General features: G+C 43.5%; 1 protein-coding gene across 1 annotated transcript in view; it reads right to left on the reverse strand.

Annotated features, from left to right (window-relative positions):
* Positions 1-11,811, reverse strand: part of kctd5 (potassium channel tetramerization domain containing 5) — a 35,392-nt gene extending 23,581 nt beyond the window's left edge. The window contains 1 exon segment of the mRNA NM_001017294.2: positions 11,609-11,811. Within this exon segment, the coding sequence (NP_001017294.1) occupies positions 11,609-11,806 (198 nt within the window). The 5' untranslated portion in view covers positions 11,807-11,811.
* Between the last annotated feature and the right edge of the window lie 4,595 nt (positions 11,812-16,406).

Genomic DNA, 16,406 nt, shown 5'->3' on the forward strand with positions numbered 1-16,406 from the left:
AAATCTTTTGACAGATAACTCAGTGCAGTGTTTCTGTGAGTGCTTATGGCTGTATTTACATAGATCTTTCTGATAAAGCTTACTTAGTTTTTACCTTTCCTTCTCCTTTAAGCACCTTCCCACTAATAGTTTTGTGCTGCAGCACTGCCTAAACACAAGTAATCTGACTAAAAAGCAGCACTAAGCATTCAACATATTTGTACACAAGCACTTACTCTGACATCCATTAAAGGCTTCTAGGGAATCAAAGCCACAGTAATTAATATGCATGTACTCTGCTTAATATGCTTTGTATACGGGTATATGTGGATACAGATATGTACTTGCACTACATGCACCTTATTGCTATTTTTTGTGGATTTAGTAGCACACCAGCATTAATAAACTGATTTTCCCTGCTAGTAAAGAATGCAGTTTGGAGCTTTGACCAATACAAGTGATACCATGAACCTCAGAGTGTTAGCAAATCTGTACATTTTCATGTATTCATCATATACATTTTATCTTATGCATGTGTAACTAGGAATGACATCTATAAAAGCCTTTAATTCACTAGAGAGAGTCCTGAAAGCCAGTATGCAAAGCAAACATATTTAAAGAGGCATACTCATTTCCTATTAATACAAGCCAATTATTGTAATCCTTTATAAGAACACTTTTTAAAGCCAGCTTTGTAAAAGCCGTAAGCTGGAGGCCCATATGAAAGAAACACAGACAATTCATAGGGTGACTGACCAGCAATGAAATTCACTCCATGTGCCTGGTCCCTGGCTGACCAAGTGGCTCTGGGTGCAGGCACACAGAAAGGTTGTTGGGAGGCTAGGGGATGACTCTTGTCTGTGTTTACCTGCAGACAAGACCCAGCCTTGTGGGGCTGTAGCATTCAAGAGGCCTAAAGCCACATAGTACCAAAAAGCAACTTTTTGCAACACTTATATAGTAATAAATTTACTTGCTCAAATACATTTCTAAAACAATTGTCCCTGAGAAACAAGCAAACAGGGATAAAATATTGAAGGCAAATGACAAGAGAGTGACTAGCTTGGTTCTTTAGAGTGTCCCACTCAGGGGCGAGAAAAGTAAGCTGAATGGCAGGTATATGACCCGGACATATCAAAGACTGTATATACCGGAAGCATCTATAGGTGGCCATCCACGTTCAGATTTTAGTCTTCTGACAAACGTTTGGATACTGGTCTTATGTTTAAATGCAACAACCTGAAACTAAAATTCAGACTGAAATTGTAGGATAAATTAAAAAAAAATCGGAGGATGTTGTGACCATGTAATTGGCCCATGGGTCAAATTTCAGACTTAAGCCTGAGAGAAAAACTTGTCTCACTAACCTGATGCTGACAGACACTGGCTTGGAAACCGAGCAATCTGTACTAGGTATTGTGTTCCCAGCTCAAGAACTGCATTCTGTTTGCATTTGCAAGGCGAATTTAGCACAATGTTTGTAGATATGGGCAACTGGGGCCAGACATTACATTGCGGCTATAATTAGATTTTACAGACGAAAAAAAATCAATTTTTATATTTCTAGGTCATAATGGACAATAAATAAAAGCACAATTGCACTGCAAAACACGTTCGCTTACCAGGATTCTCTATAATCTTGAGCTGCAGAACCCACACTATATTCTGGGACATTAGGTATTGCACCATGTAAAATGCATTAAAAAGATAGCTATTGTGTGGCTGCCCCAAGCCCTCCCTGACGCTCTTAGCTAAAAGCATGCACAACACACAGTTCAGTGTGCCCACCAAAATGCTTTGGCACCACTAAATCACAAATTCCACTGAATCAAAAATTCTTTGACATTTACCACTGGAGGATCATCTTCCTTAGAAGGCTTCCTATGAAACTGGTTATCAGCTATTCTGCGTATTAATATCTCATGGCCAGGATTTAGTTTTTTGGATACACAAAGCTCTAACTTTCCTAGAAACAGAACATATATACATGTAGATCTACTCTATGCACACATCACAAGACACTGCAATATGGTGTTTTTATCCAGAATTTTGTGCTGTGCCTCAAATTCTTTATAGTATTTTAGAAGAATAAAAAAAAAAAATATTGCTGTTTGCTTAACTATTCAGTATGCCCTTTAAATTCTATTAGCCATCTTTCAAGTAATAAAAGGATATTTACCTCCTCTTGAGCCACTCCAATCTTGCTTTGGAAGGAAAACTGCTTAAGAACCTATTCCTGTCTGCTAAAATATGAAGCTTGGGCAAAAGTTCACCTTCCAGCAGGATAAGGATCACAAACACAAAGAAAAGTAAAGCTGTCTATACACTATAGGCAAGGTAGCTAAACAAGAAGATCTTTCTCAAACATGCCTACCTAAGCCAGATTATCAGACCTCAACAATGGAAAATGCTGGCTGTTGGGTCAGGATTGCACAACGAGATAATGGTCCCAACCCAACAGGACTCAAGAGGATTTTTAAATAAATATCTGCCCAATTTCCGGTCAGAAATGGCTCAGGCAGGGCCGTTGAAGGGCCACATACATGGGCCAATCAGTTGACGACTGCCTGAAACAACTGCATCAGCCTTTTGGACCGTGTATAACCACCTTAATGCAGGAGCAGCTCAAGAAAAAAAGACTTAAGGTCCCCATAAACGTTGAGATCCGCTCGCTTGGCGAGATCGCCAAGCAATCGGATCTTCACCCGATATCTCCACCTACATGTGGGCGATATCGGGGAGCGTGTAGGTAAAAAAAATAAATAATAACAATCAAATTATATTGGTGGCAATGGGGCAGTCGGACAATTTTCTAACCTGGCCGATCGATATCTGGCCAATTTCAGGCCAGATATCGGTCGGCAGGCCCCTTGTTTCTGCCCCTACAGGGGCCGATAAGCTGCCGAATCGGTCCAAGGGACCAATATTGGCAGCTACAATCAGCCCGTGTAAAACTGGTACATATTTACCCCTAAACAACTAAGTATGTTATTACTTGACAAAAATTACGTGTATCTATTCATTTGCCTTAAGTATATAGTAAGCCATATCAGAATTTCCAGTCCATAGGCTAACTTACATTTCTTTTTAGCAGACAAAATGCTACAGAAAAAAAAACAAAAAACTTAACATAACATAATTTCCATAACCTAAAGCATGAAAAAAAGTGTATTGACTTAAGCTATGAAATGAAGGACGCGTAAGAGGTTAAAACAGTTCTTCTATGTCCGCTTCCTCTCCAGCATTTGCATTGTTGACACAAAAGGCCACATGCTAACTTGCATGCAGCTGCTGCATGGTGAACCACCCCTTTAACTTTACGTATGTTAAAGAATGGCCAATTCTTAGAAACTTTTCAATTGGTCTAATTCATTTAGTTTTTTTTTTTTTTTTTTTAATTATTTGCTTTCTTCTAAGTCTTTGCAGCTTTCAAATGGTGGTCACTAGCCTCACAGAGCTATATTATTTTGACTGCTCTGGTCACAGTTTTATTGTTACTTTTTATAACTTATGTTTCTATTCAGTTCCTCTATTCATATGCTAGTCTCTCATTCAAACCAGATAGCTAAAACTCCAAACTGAAGACATGCTGTAAAAAAATTAAAGAAAAAAAAAAAAAAAAAAAACTACTACAAATATAAAATGAAGACCAATTGAAAATTGTCTAGGATTACTCCTCTGTACATCATACTAAGGGGCACATTTACTTATCCATGAACACTCCGAGCGTTCATTCGATCGGTCCAATCGTATTTTCCGCGACTTTTTGGAAATCAACGGATGTCAGTTGGCTGCTGACAAAATTCCTGCACTCTGTAGAAAGGCAAAAATATGCCGTGTCATTTCAGTTCAGCTCCTAGATAGCACTCAAGTAAATTAACTTTGTGCCCAGTACTTGCTACTTTACCAGGGCGGGTTGTTTATTTTATACAAAATACACACTAGACGTTGGTTTATCAAAAACCAATGAAAAAGTTCAACCATGCTGTAATATATCCGCTCAGAAATGGAATGTTTAAAAATTAGAAATTGATGAGGAATATCAACATATCACATTAAAAAAATGTAGTAATTGGAAAAGACTAAGTATGAATGTCAGGTCCCCAATTTGAGGGGGTAGTCCCCCTTCATAATGCTAAATTTTAAATAGTCAGTAGAATGGTATCACAAGCTTGTTAATTCAGTTTACAGTTAAAACCTGCACCTAAATAATAAAGTTACCAGTTTCTAGGCCATCTGCAGAAAGGCATTTCCAGTATAGATGGAGACATATGCATCAGGGCAGATAAGTTGCAGACTAATCATATGGCCACCTTTAGTTCCTTTAGGGCTCTGGCACACGGGGAAGATTAGTCGCCCGCGATTAACTCCCTGTTTGCGGGCGACTAATCTCCCCAAGTTGCCTAGCCCTGCCATCCCACCGGCGAACATGTAAGTCGCCGGCGGGATGGCAGACGCGGCGGCGCGATTTCGCGCAAATCGCCGAAAAAGACTCGCGAGTCTTTTTCGGCGACTTCCGGAAATCGCCCCGCTGCGTCTGCCATCCCGCCGGCGACTTACATGTTCGCCGGTGGGATGGCAGGGCTAGGCAACTCGGGGAGATTAGTCGCCCGCGAACAGGGAGTTAATCGCGGGCGACTAATCTTCCCCGTGTGCCAGAGCCCTTAGGGTGAAGACACACAGAGCTACTAGTAGCAGCTACTTTTTCACAGCTACTAAGGGCCGTGACAGACGGGGAGATTAGTCGCCTGCGTCCAATCTCCCTTGTTGCGGGCGACTAATCCCCCCAAAATGCCATCCCGGATGTAAATTGCTGGTGGGATGGCATACGCGGCATGGGGATTTGCTGAAATCGCCAAATTTCCTCTCAAGGCAACTTTGACGATTTCGGCAAATCGTCGCACCGCGTATGCCATCCCACCGGCGATTTACATTCTAGCCGGTGGGATGGCATTTCAGGGAGATTAGTCACCCGCAACAAGGGAGATTTGTCGCGCGGCAACTAATCTTCCCATCTGCCACGGCCCTAAATGCCAGAAAATACCCTGCCATAGACTGAGAATTGCCTCTGCTAAAACACACGAAGAGCCAATTATCAGTAAAGGATCAGCATTGTCTACTTTAGTAGCCACGACAAGTAGCTGCTACTAGTAGCTCCATGTGTCTTCAGCCTTAATGCTTATCAGCAAACTGAAGGGAAAGCATGCAAAAAAGCTTTGGAGAATTGAACATGTGCAGTACATTTTGATCCCATTACTGCCCTAACTGTTACATATCTTCTCTGCACGATCCCGCAGTTAAATAGCACAAGACATAGCTTCGGCACCTATACACAAACCTGTCACAAAGAGAAATGATGAACTTGACAGATAATCATCTAGAAAATGCTTGACATTTTTTTTTTTTTTTAATACATATGCATTATGTAGCCACTACATTTGCTAGATGATTATCTGTCAAGTTTAAAGGCAACGGTCAAGTCTCATTACAAAACTGTAGAACAGAAGCGGGTAAACTGTGGCTTTGTAGCACAGCAACATGAAAACTATGGTTGTGTAAACAAACAGATTAGTCAAACAAGGCCTTCTTTAGGGCACTTTCACCCAGAAGAACCTGGCAGGCAAATGCTGCGGTCACAAAATCTATTAAATGTAAAATAGAAAACAGAGCTAGGCTTTCCTTTATATTAATATACAGGGTGCAGGCAATATGTGAAGCTGATTTTAAAGCCATGTATGAAAAGTACATGTTCTATGAATGTGTGTAGCACTCTTAATATTTATTTGGATTTGGAATGTTAAACAGCAATAAACAAGCAATATAATACGCCCCCTTCTAAAATGGTTGCACCCCAGGTAGGTGCCTCTGCTGATACCCTCTAGGTCACACCCCTTTTCTCTTCACACAAAGAACAGCCAATCTGTTACAGAGATACAGAAAACCGTTTGGCAAACCTGGCGTACATGGCCAGCTGTCTCTGATCTTCAGGTTGGTGCTGATTTCAACTGAATTTAAATTGTTCTGAATGTGGGTCATGAAAGAACCATCTGTCACTATTAGCAAAATGTTACCAAACGTGAAAAAAAAAATAAAAAAAAAAATAAAATGAGAGAGAAAATAAATGAAGAAACAAAAAGACACTTGTGCAGTATATACACATGGCTGCTAGATTTCTACGCTGTAGGGAGATTAACATAACACAAGAAGGAACAGGGCTTGCAAAAACGGCTACAAAGGGCAATATCCATCAGTATTGTGTGGTATTTTTAAAAATGAACCTTGAGGCTTTAGGCAGGACACAAAAACCTTCATGCAAAGTTTCTGCAACATTTAGTGATGTTTAAGGCCTCGCCTGCTAGCACGGTTTTTTGTTTTTTTTTTTTAAGTTAAAAATTCCAAAAATAGTTCTTTTTCTGTAAATGTATCTTTGTCCTGCTGTGATATTTATACATGGCTTCCTGCTCAGAGCAGTGCCTGCACACCAGCTGTCTGTCTGACCCAGCCTTCTATAGATTCCATAGGTCAGACACCTAGGGGGTGATTTATCAGTGTTCAAAAATTATCAAATTTACAAACTTGAAAATGGATAAATAATCCCACTAATGTGCCTTGTGCAGGTTTACTCCAATAGACTAGATGACTCTATATATACTGTACACTTACTGTATATACTCTAGTATAAGCCGATCCGAATATAAGCCGAGGTACCTAATTTTACCTAAGAAAACTGGAAAAACTTATTGACCAATAAAATGACATTAATTGGGGTATATATGTTTTTCAATATTTATTTCAAAGAAAAACAGTAAACTAGCTCTGTAAGTGGAGAAGAGGGTCAACAAAAACAATATGAGTACTACACCACGCTCATTGCACATTGGCAAACTGACCCAGTCATTGGCAGCAGACCCAGTCCCAGAGGGATGTAAGGGGAAATAAGTATTGCTAGTGGGAGCCTAGGCCAGGGCACTGGAGGGTCTGGTTGCAGGTGGCTTAATTTGCACACAAAGGAGAGAGGGTGCTAGTCTAGAGGGACCCATGGCACCCGCCTCGAGTATATATATAGTGTTTTTTCCCACAATTTGCAGTGATTCAGTTTAATCGTGGGAAAACAAAAAAGGTGGCATTTCCCAAGTTTAAGCCAATTCGCCACAACAATGTTATTTACTTAAGTCAATTTTAATGTTAGGAAAGGGGATGCCATTTTCACGAAATGCTCCCTATATATCCTCTCAGGTCCCTGTCAAATGAGGGGTGGGCGTGTGTTAACGGTCCCTGCCAGAAGCACAGTAGGAGGGGGATAGCCAATCACAGTCCTACAGTCACAGAAGCAAATACAGGTATGGGATCTGTTATCCGGAAACCTTATATCCAGAAAGCTCCAAATTACGGAAAGCCCATCTCCCATAGACTCTATTTTAATCAAATAATTCAGACTAAATTATAGGTAACTAATTTTTAAAATGATTTCCTTTTTCTCTGTAAAAATAAAACAGTGCTTTGTATTTGATCCTAGCTAAGATATAATTGATCCTTACTGGATGCAAAATAATCCTATTGGGTTTTAATTCATGTTTTATTGATTTTTTAGTAGACTTAAGGTCCAAATTACGGAAAGACTGCTTATCCAGAATACCCTTGGCCCCAAGCATTCTGGATAATGGGTCCTATACCTGTACAGGCTTCAATTCCCTATGAGGTCAGCCTAGCTGCTGATAATTCATTGGCACAATATTTTTCACACAATAAGTCCCCCTTAAACTTATCAGTGATTGTGCTGTGATTTTCTATGTAAAGTGATTTTAAGGTCACAAGTTAACAGATTGGCAGCTTCCTTGGCTTTATACACACAGGTATACATAACTAAAGCAAACACAGCTGTTATAAGGGCAAACTAAGATTAGATTACATTGATGTTGCCCTGTGTAATGTTCACAGGCTTCACTGGCTTCTTAAAAGAACAGTAGCTAAAAAAAAAAAATGAAAGTCTCAAAGTAAATAAAATATAATGTACTATTGCCCTGTTAAGTGTGTTTGCTTCAGAAACACAGCATTAGCTTATAAAAATAAGCTGTGGTGTATGTCATAGGGTAGCTATTCAAATGGCAAATCTGGCTAAATAGCACAGGTTACATAGAGGATAACAGGTAAGCACTGTAAAACACCATTTTATTCTACAGAGCTTATCGGTTATCTGCTATGTATACTGTGCCTTTTTCTTTTTCTGCAGCTTGAATGGCTGCCACCATGGCTACACAGCAGCTTATATGTATAAACTATAGTAGTTTCTTAAGCAAACACACAACTTTTACCCATGTAGGGCAACAGTACTTTATATTACAGTTACAGTTTCCTTATACAACTTGTGTGCACAGGAAAGCTGTAATTTAAGATTTCATTTTTTCTTAATTTCATTTAAACTCTAAGATTCAGAATGAGTACTTTAAAATGCATTAAGTAACCAACTGAATCCTAAATACAATGGCTTGATAAAAACTTAGCTAGTACGTTCTTGAGCAGCATTAGTGCTATGTGCCCAGCGTGCTCATCGTTATATTACTTACAGGACAATTGTGTACACAGTAAAATATTTAATGTGTTCCCATTATAGAAACTTTCCATCACCACATTAAATATTTGTTAGGGCTGAAAGCTCTGGGAATATTTTGTCTACTTAACAAAAAGGTACTTTTTTTTCAAATTAAACAATTAGATGATTAATATTTACATGTGTATCTGACCTTTAGAGAACTTGAATTTTGGTTAGCTTAACATCTGTGAGTGGGTGCAATATGAAAGCAGCCTGACGGCACACACACCTTTGTAGTATGCACAATGGAAAGAGTTAATATCAGCAGTAAGTCACAGGCTGTGACATCATTGGTTTGTGTATAATCTTAGTCTATCAAACTCCTTTTATATTTTTATCATATATATGGCACATAGATGCCCTATATGCAGCCATTTTTCCAAGGGTGGAGACACATGGAGCTACTAGTAGGCACTACTTTTTCACGGCTACTAAGTGCTCTGGCACACGGGGAGATTAGTCGCCCGCGACAAATCTCCCTTGTCTTGGAGCGACTAATCTTCCGAACTATCATCCCACCGGCGAACATGTAAGTCGCTGGTGGGATGGTATACGCTGCGCAGGCGATTTCGGCAAATTGACGAAGTTGCCTCGCGAGGCATTTTCGACGATTTGCCGAAATCGCGCCGCCGCGTGTGCCATCGCCGGTGGGATGGCAACTCGGGGAGATTAGTTGCCCGCGAACAGGGAGATTTGTCGCGGGCGACTAATCTCCCCGTGTGCCAGAGCCCTAAAAGCCATAAAATACCCTGCCATAGACAATACTCAGAATTGCCTCTGCTAAAACACATGTAGAGACAATTATCAGTAATGATATAGTAGCCATGACAAGTAGCTGCTACTAGTAGCTCTATGTGTCTTCACCCTTAGCAAACATTAAGTTATCAGGGTTTCCAAGCAAACTACACAAAAAGGCTGCCCCTATCCTCTCAAGAGCTGCACCTAGGATTACCTACACCACAGTCCTTAGTAAAAGATGCTGCCAAACACCCCTTTAAAACACAACAGCTACTCATGAACACCACTGTCCTGCTCTTATTTAACCAACTGCCTCGGACCACACTTAACCCAGCTACCTTTCCACTTTGTCCCAGAATGTCACTGTCAAACCCCCCTGCTGCTCCGCAATCACCACATGTACAAAGTCACAATGGCCCGGTCTAATAGTTTCCAATATGGCCAGTCTACAGGCAAAACCATGATACAACTTTGTCTGCACTTTCCTGGGAAATTGTATTAAAGGGATGGTTCACATTTACATTAACTCAGTATGTTACAGAATGGCCAATTCTAAGCAAATTTTCAATCTGTCTTCATTTTTTTTTTTTATAGTTTTTGAACTATTTGCCTTCTTCTAACTCTTTGCCCCTTTCAAACAGGGATCACTGACCCCCACAGCCAAAATATGATTGCTATGTGAGGCTATAGTTTTATCGCTACTGTTTATTACTTATTTTTCTATTCAGGTCTTCTCCTATTCATATTAATTAATTTGGATTCTAGCACCCAAATAGCTGCTGAAACTCTGAACAAAAACTGAAATAATTATAAAACGACAAATAAAAAATGATGACCAATTTCAAATTATCTCAGAATATTACCCTGATATACATAATACTAAAAGTTAACTCAAAAGTGAAAAGTAATGGTCAGTATCACACTCCAGATATGCTCTACTTGTTCAGTGCTGATGGGAAGAAAAGATGATTCCTAATGGCAGAACATTTTCAGCCAGTCCTGTGTGGCCTACTACCTCTCTTTAGCTTTGTGTTACCCACTGAACTTCTTCACTGCTCCTTTCAAACCTATTCACCATTGCTTTCAACCCTGTACTGCCGACTACCCTTACACTATTGCAGCCGCATTTTGCTCACTACCTCTCCAAGTAACTCCATTTGCTTAGATGCATTCACTCCCCCACACCCCTCTGTTTATCCAAACTCAATCACCCTTCTGCTCCACTAATCCCCGCTCACTTACAGACCCTTCTGCTCCACTAATCCCCGCTCACTTACAGACCCTTCTGCTTCACTAATCCCCGCTCACTTACAGACCCTTCTGCTCCACTAATCCCTGCTCACTTACAGACCCATCCATTCCACTAAGCCCTGCTTACTCACTGCCCCTTCAGATCACTAAGCTCTGCAAAATTACAGCTCGTCCTCTTCACAAAGACTTCCTTACTCACTGCCCCTCTAGACCACCAAGTCCCGCTCACCCACTTGTTCATCTACCTTACAAGCCCCACTCACATTACTGCCCCTCCGCTCCACTAAGCCCCACTCCCGTTACTGCCCCTCCGCTCCACTAAGCCCCACTCCCGTTACTGCCCCTCCGCTCCACTAAGCCCCACTCCCGTTACTGCCCCTCCGCTCCACTAAGCCCCACTCCCGTTACTGCCCCTCCGCTCCACTAAGCCCCACTCCCGTTACTGCCCCTCCGCTCCACTAAGCCCCACTCACGTTACTGCCCCTCCGCTCCACTAAGCCCCACTCACGTTACTGCCCCTCCGCTCCACTAAGCCCCACTCACGTTACTGCCCCTCCGCTCCACTAAGCCCCACTCACGTTACTGCCCCTCCGCTCCACTAAGCCCCACTCACATTACTGCCCCTCCGCTCCACTAAGCCCCACTCACATTACTGCCCCTCCGCTCCACTAAGCCCCACTCACATTACTGCCCCTCCGCTCCACTAAGCCCCACTCCCGTTACTGCCCCTCCGCTCCACTAAGCCCCACTCACATTACTGCCCCTCCGCTCCACTAAGCCCCACTCACATTACTGCCCCTCCGCTCCACTAAGCCCCACTCACATTACTGCCCCTCCGCTCCACTAAGCCCCACTCACATTACTGCCCCTCCGCTCCACTAAGCCCCACTCACATTACTGCCCCTCCGCTCCACTAAGCCCCACTCACATTACTGCCCCCCCCTGGCTCCCCCAATAGCGGCCCCACACAAGCCCCCAGGCCCTGCGCCCATAAGCCACCCACACATCAACTACAGACACTTTGTGCCCACTGCCCCTGAGTGTAGGTACCTTATCCGAGTCCAGGTCGGGGTCTGCCTGGCACAGGCGGTACAGAAAGGATTTCGGGTCTCTGCACAGGGTTTGCCGCGTTGTCAGGAAGCAGGTCCCCCCCACGTTGAGCCGGACCCACTTGGACACTCCGGGAGCAGCGCACCTTCTACAGACCGGGATCCCACTCCCATTCACCTCGCAACTATTCCCTGCCATGGCCGTCACTATCCTGCCACTGACAGCCCCGGAAGTGTCCGCTCTTTAAAAACCTCCCCTCCTCCTTCTAATTGGGCGCTTGCGTCATGCTAAACGGAAGCGGAAGGTACGTGCCAGAAGAAGGGGGGCTATATAGTCCGAAACACCTGCTGTGTACGTTAGAGAGCAAATAATCACGTAGTTGGTGCAGTGACCCTCCCATATCCCAGTTAAAGAAGTTGTTTGCCTTCCTTTTAGTATGATGTAGATACAATTTGCAGTTAGTTTTCATTTTTAAAGTTTGTGTTTTTCTAAACGTATTAGCGTTTTGTTCAAGTAGCCCTCTGGTTTGGAATTATTTCAGCTGCTATCTGGTTGCCAAGGTCCTATTTAGCTTAGTAACCAAGCAGTGGTCTGAAAGAGACACAAAAATATACATTGAGAATTGAGAGGCTTAAATAGAAAGAAAGGTAATAAACATTATCAATAACAAAATTGTAGCTTCAAAGAGCAAAAGTTTAGTAACTGCTGCCTGGGGTCAGTGAAAGCTGGAAAGAGCCAGAAGAAAAAAGCTATCCAAAACAAAAACTAAGGACCAACTGAAAAGTTGCTAAGTATAGGCCATTCATGGGGCACATTCATGAAAACAAGAGTTCCAATCCCGAATGGGATAAATTCGGATTGGATCCGATAATTTGTTAAGATTGCAAATATCACGAAGATGCTTACGAAAAAATCACATTAGTCACGATAATATCGTATTGGCGATCCAAAAGTCACAAAATTTTCGTACCGAACGATCGTAAACGGCGGGAAACCTTTCTGACTTTGATCCTTCTTTGCATGATTTTGGAAGTCTCCCATAGGAATCAATGGCACTCTGCAGCTCCAACCCGGCCCAAGGAAAGTCTCCCATAGGGCTCAATGGCACTCTGCAGCTCCAACCTGGCCCAAGGAAAGTCTCCCATAGGACTCAATGGCACTCTGCAGCTCCAACCTGGCCCAAGGAAAGTCTCCCATAGGGCTCAATGGCACTCTGCAGCTCCAACCCGGCCCAAGGAAAGTCTCCCATAGGGCTCAATGGCACTCTGCACCTCCAACCCGGCCCAAGGAAAGTCTCCCATAGGGCTCAATGGCACTCTGCAGCTCCAACCTGGCCCAAGGAAAGTCTCCCATAGGGTTCAATGGCACTCTGCAGCTCCAACCTGGCCCAAGGAAAGTCTCCCATAGGGCTCAATGGCACTCTGCAGCTCCAACCTGGCCCAAGGAAAGTCTCCCATAGGACTCAATGGCACTCTGCAGCTCCAACCTGGCCCAAGGAAAGTCTCCCATAGGGCTCAATGGAACTCTGCAGCTCCAACCTGGCCCAAGGAAAGTCTCCCATAGGGCTCAATGGCACTCTGCAGCTCCAACCTGGCCCAAGGAAAGTCTCCCATAGGGTTCAATGGCACTCTGCAGCTCCAACCTGGCCCAAGGAAAGTCTCCCATAGGGCTCAATGGCACTCTGCAGCTCCAACCCGGCCCAAGGAAAGTCTCCCATAGGGCTCAATGGCACTCTGCAGCTCCAACCTGGCCCAAGGAAAGTCTCCCATAGGGCTCAATGGCACTCTGCAGCTCCAACCTGGCCCAAGGAAAGTCTCCCATAGGGCTCAATGGCACTCTGCAGCTCCAACCTGGCCCAAGGAAAGTCTCCCATAGGGCTCAATGGCACTCTACAGCTCCAACCCGGCCCAAGGAAAGTCTCCCATAGGGCTCAATGGCACTCTGCAGCTCCAACCTGGCCCAAGGAAAGTCTCTCATAGGGCTCAATGGCACTCTGCAGCTCCAACCTGGCCCAAGGAAAGTCTCCCATAGGGCTCAATGGCACTCTGCAGCTCCAACCCGGCCCAAGGAAAGTCTCCCATAGGGCTCAATGGCACTCCGCAGCTCCAACCCGGCCCAAGGAAAGTCTCCCATAGGGCTCAATGGCACTCCGCAGCTCCAACCCGGCCCAAGGAAAGTCTCCCATAGGGCTCAATGGCACTCTGCAGCTCCAACCCGGCCCAAGGAAAGTCTCCCATAGGGCTCAATGGCACTCTGCAGCTCCAACCCGGCCCAAGGAAAGTCTCCCATAGGGCTCAATGGCACTCCGCAGCTCCAACCCGGCCCAAGGAAAGTCTCCCATAGGGCTCAATGGCACTCTGCAGCTCCAACCCGGCCCAAGGAAAGTCTCCCATAGGGCTCAATGGCACTCTGCAGCTCCAACCTGGCCCAAGGAAAGTCTCCCATAGGGCTCAATGGCACTCTGCAGCTCCAACCCGGCCCAAGGAAAGTCTCCCATAGGGCTCAATGGCACTCTGCAGCTCCAACCCGGCCCAAGGAAAGTCTCCCATAGGGCTCCATGGCACTCTGCAGCTCCAACCTGGCCCAAGGAAAGTCACAATACTGAAGCTTGAATGAATTTGAAACTTTGCGCGACAATACGATTTTGTCGCACAAATTTTGTCGCAAAGTACGAAAAAGTTGCACAAAATATAAAAAAGTCGCTGAAAATACGCTCGGAGCGTTCGTGGATTACTAAATGTCCCCCTAAGAGTTAACATCTACCCGCTGTGCTTGCAAACATAAATGAGCCCTAGTATATTTGTTTAACAAGAAAAATCATTATAGTATTATAGTTGATGAAAGATAATAGTAACGTGGGCCACATTTATGAAGCTTAGGTCAAGAGGCAAAGCACAAAAAAGGGCACCTGTTTTTTTTTTTTTTTTTTGCACTGTGCTCCAAAGTTGTGCCTTGAGACCCAGCACTTCTAGAATTCAGCGCTTCTAGAGTCATTGTGGATGCAAATGGCGACCCTCTTGACACAATTGTGCTATACCAACTGCAGTTGTCGCTGATCCACCAAAATGGATGCAATGGCATGTGCGCTGTTGCAAATTAGGTGCTGAATATTTTCCAAGTGTACCTGGTGTCATTTCCAGTGTTCCGAATGCGAATTATGTCTGCATCCGATTTCTTTAGGTGCAAGTGTGCTGTGCCTATTGACGCAGGGCGCTGAGAAAACCCTGGAGGTACTGCCTGGCCAGGAGGTGGTGGTAGCTCTAGGGTTCTCATGCGTCAATAGGCACAGCAGCACCTGATTCAGAGCAGAAGGCAGTAAGGACTGAGTGGCTCTGAGTATACCCACTGTGTATTGTGTTTCCCAGTGTGCTTGCAGACATAAATGAGCCCTAGTATGTTATATTTGTTTTACAGTGAAATCAGTAATAGTAAAATCATTATAGTATTATAGTTGATGAAAGGTAATAGTAACATGGGCCAAAATTATGAAGCTTAGGTCAAGAGGCAAAGCACAAAAAAGTGCACCCAGTTTTTTTTTTTTTTGTACTGTGCTCCAAAGTTGTGCCTTGAGACCCAGCGCTTCTAGAATGGAGGGCAAATAGTTGTGTCTCATTGAATAAAGCACTGCATTCAGAACAGGCTGCAAAAATGGCATCCTTTGGAACGCTGCTAGCTTGATAGCCATTCAGCCATGGAAGCTAAAGAGCACCTGATCTGTGATAACTGTCTGCTGAGTGGCACCTCACTTGTGTCTATATTTAGGCTGAATGCCCATTGCACCCCGGTATCTACACTCATAAACAGGTGGTGCACTGCCCATGCAGACTCACAGATATCCTTAGCTAACAGGATAAAAACAATGGTCCTACAGTAATGACTACCTAACGCAGGGGACCCCAACCTTTTTCACCTGTGAGCCACATTCAAACGTGAAAATATTCTTGGTGTGCCAAATATAAGTTAGCCCCTGTGTGGACTGCCAGACAACAGGAGGCTCTGTTTGGCAGGATACCTGGTTTCAATGCAACTAAAGCTTGCCTCCAAGCCTGGAATTCAAAAATAAGCACCTGCTTTAAAGCCACTGGGCGCAACATTCAAGGGGTTGGGGAATATGTTGCTTGCTAATCAGTGATTGGGATCACTGACCTAATGCAATCATGGGCCCTAGAAGTGGTAAGTTACAACTACTACCAACCTATCAACAATCAGACTGTTAGAAGTTCTATTTTAGCATTAGGATATGCCGCATCTATTTTCAGCATCAGGAACTTGAAGGCACCATCCGCCCACGAGAAAAAAACAAAAATTGTGGGTCCTTTTATATTTTCTGCCATGTTCCTTTCTGCTGTATGCCATTTCTTTCCATTTCCCCTTTTTTTCTCCACTTTTTCTTTTCTGTGCTATTCCCTTTTCAAATCTGCTCTCCCTACTCTATTATGTACTCTTCCTCTGCTCCACCATCTCTCCATACACACTCTCCTTTCCAACATCTCCACACCATTCTCCTTAAGACCGATATACTTCATTTAACACCAGTTTTTCCTTTTTGTATTTACTGATGCATTATACTCTCTCCTCTCAGCTGTAACATTGCATTACATGCTTCTATTGTTCAGCGCTATGGAATATGATGGGTGCTTTTAAAATATTCAGCAAAATGATTGTAGGGTTTTGTTTCCTTTTACGTTTCTATATTTGAATATACACTTCTTCCAGAGAATGCGTCCTGCTCTGATTTACAGCATTTTGTTGAGTAAATATGGCAGCCAAGCGGTAAGAAATAACGAGAGACAACTTG

This window comes from Xenopus tropicalis, chromosome 9 (genome assembly GCF_000004195.4).
Source record: "Xenopus tropicalis strain Nigerian chromosome 9, UCB_Xtro_10.0, whole genome shotgun sequence".
In the NCBI taxonomy this organism is placed as follows: domain Eukaryota; kingdom Metazoa; phylum Chordata; class Amphibia; order Anura; family Pipidae; genus Xenopus; species Xenopus tropicalis.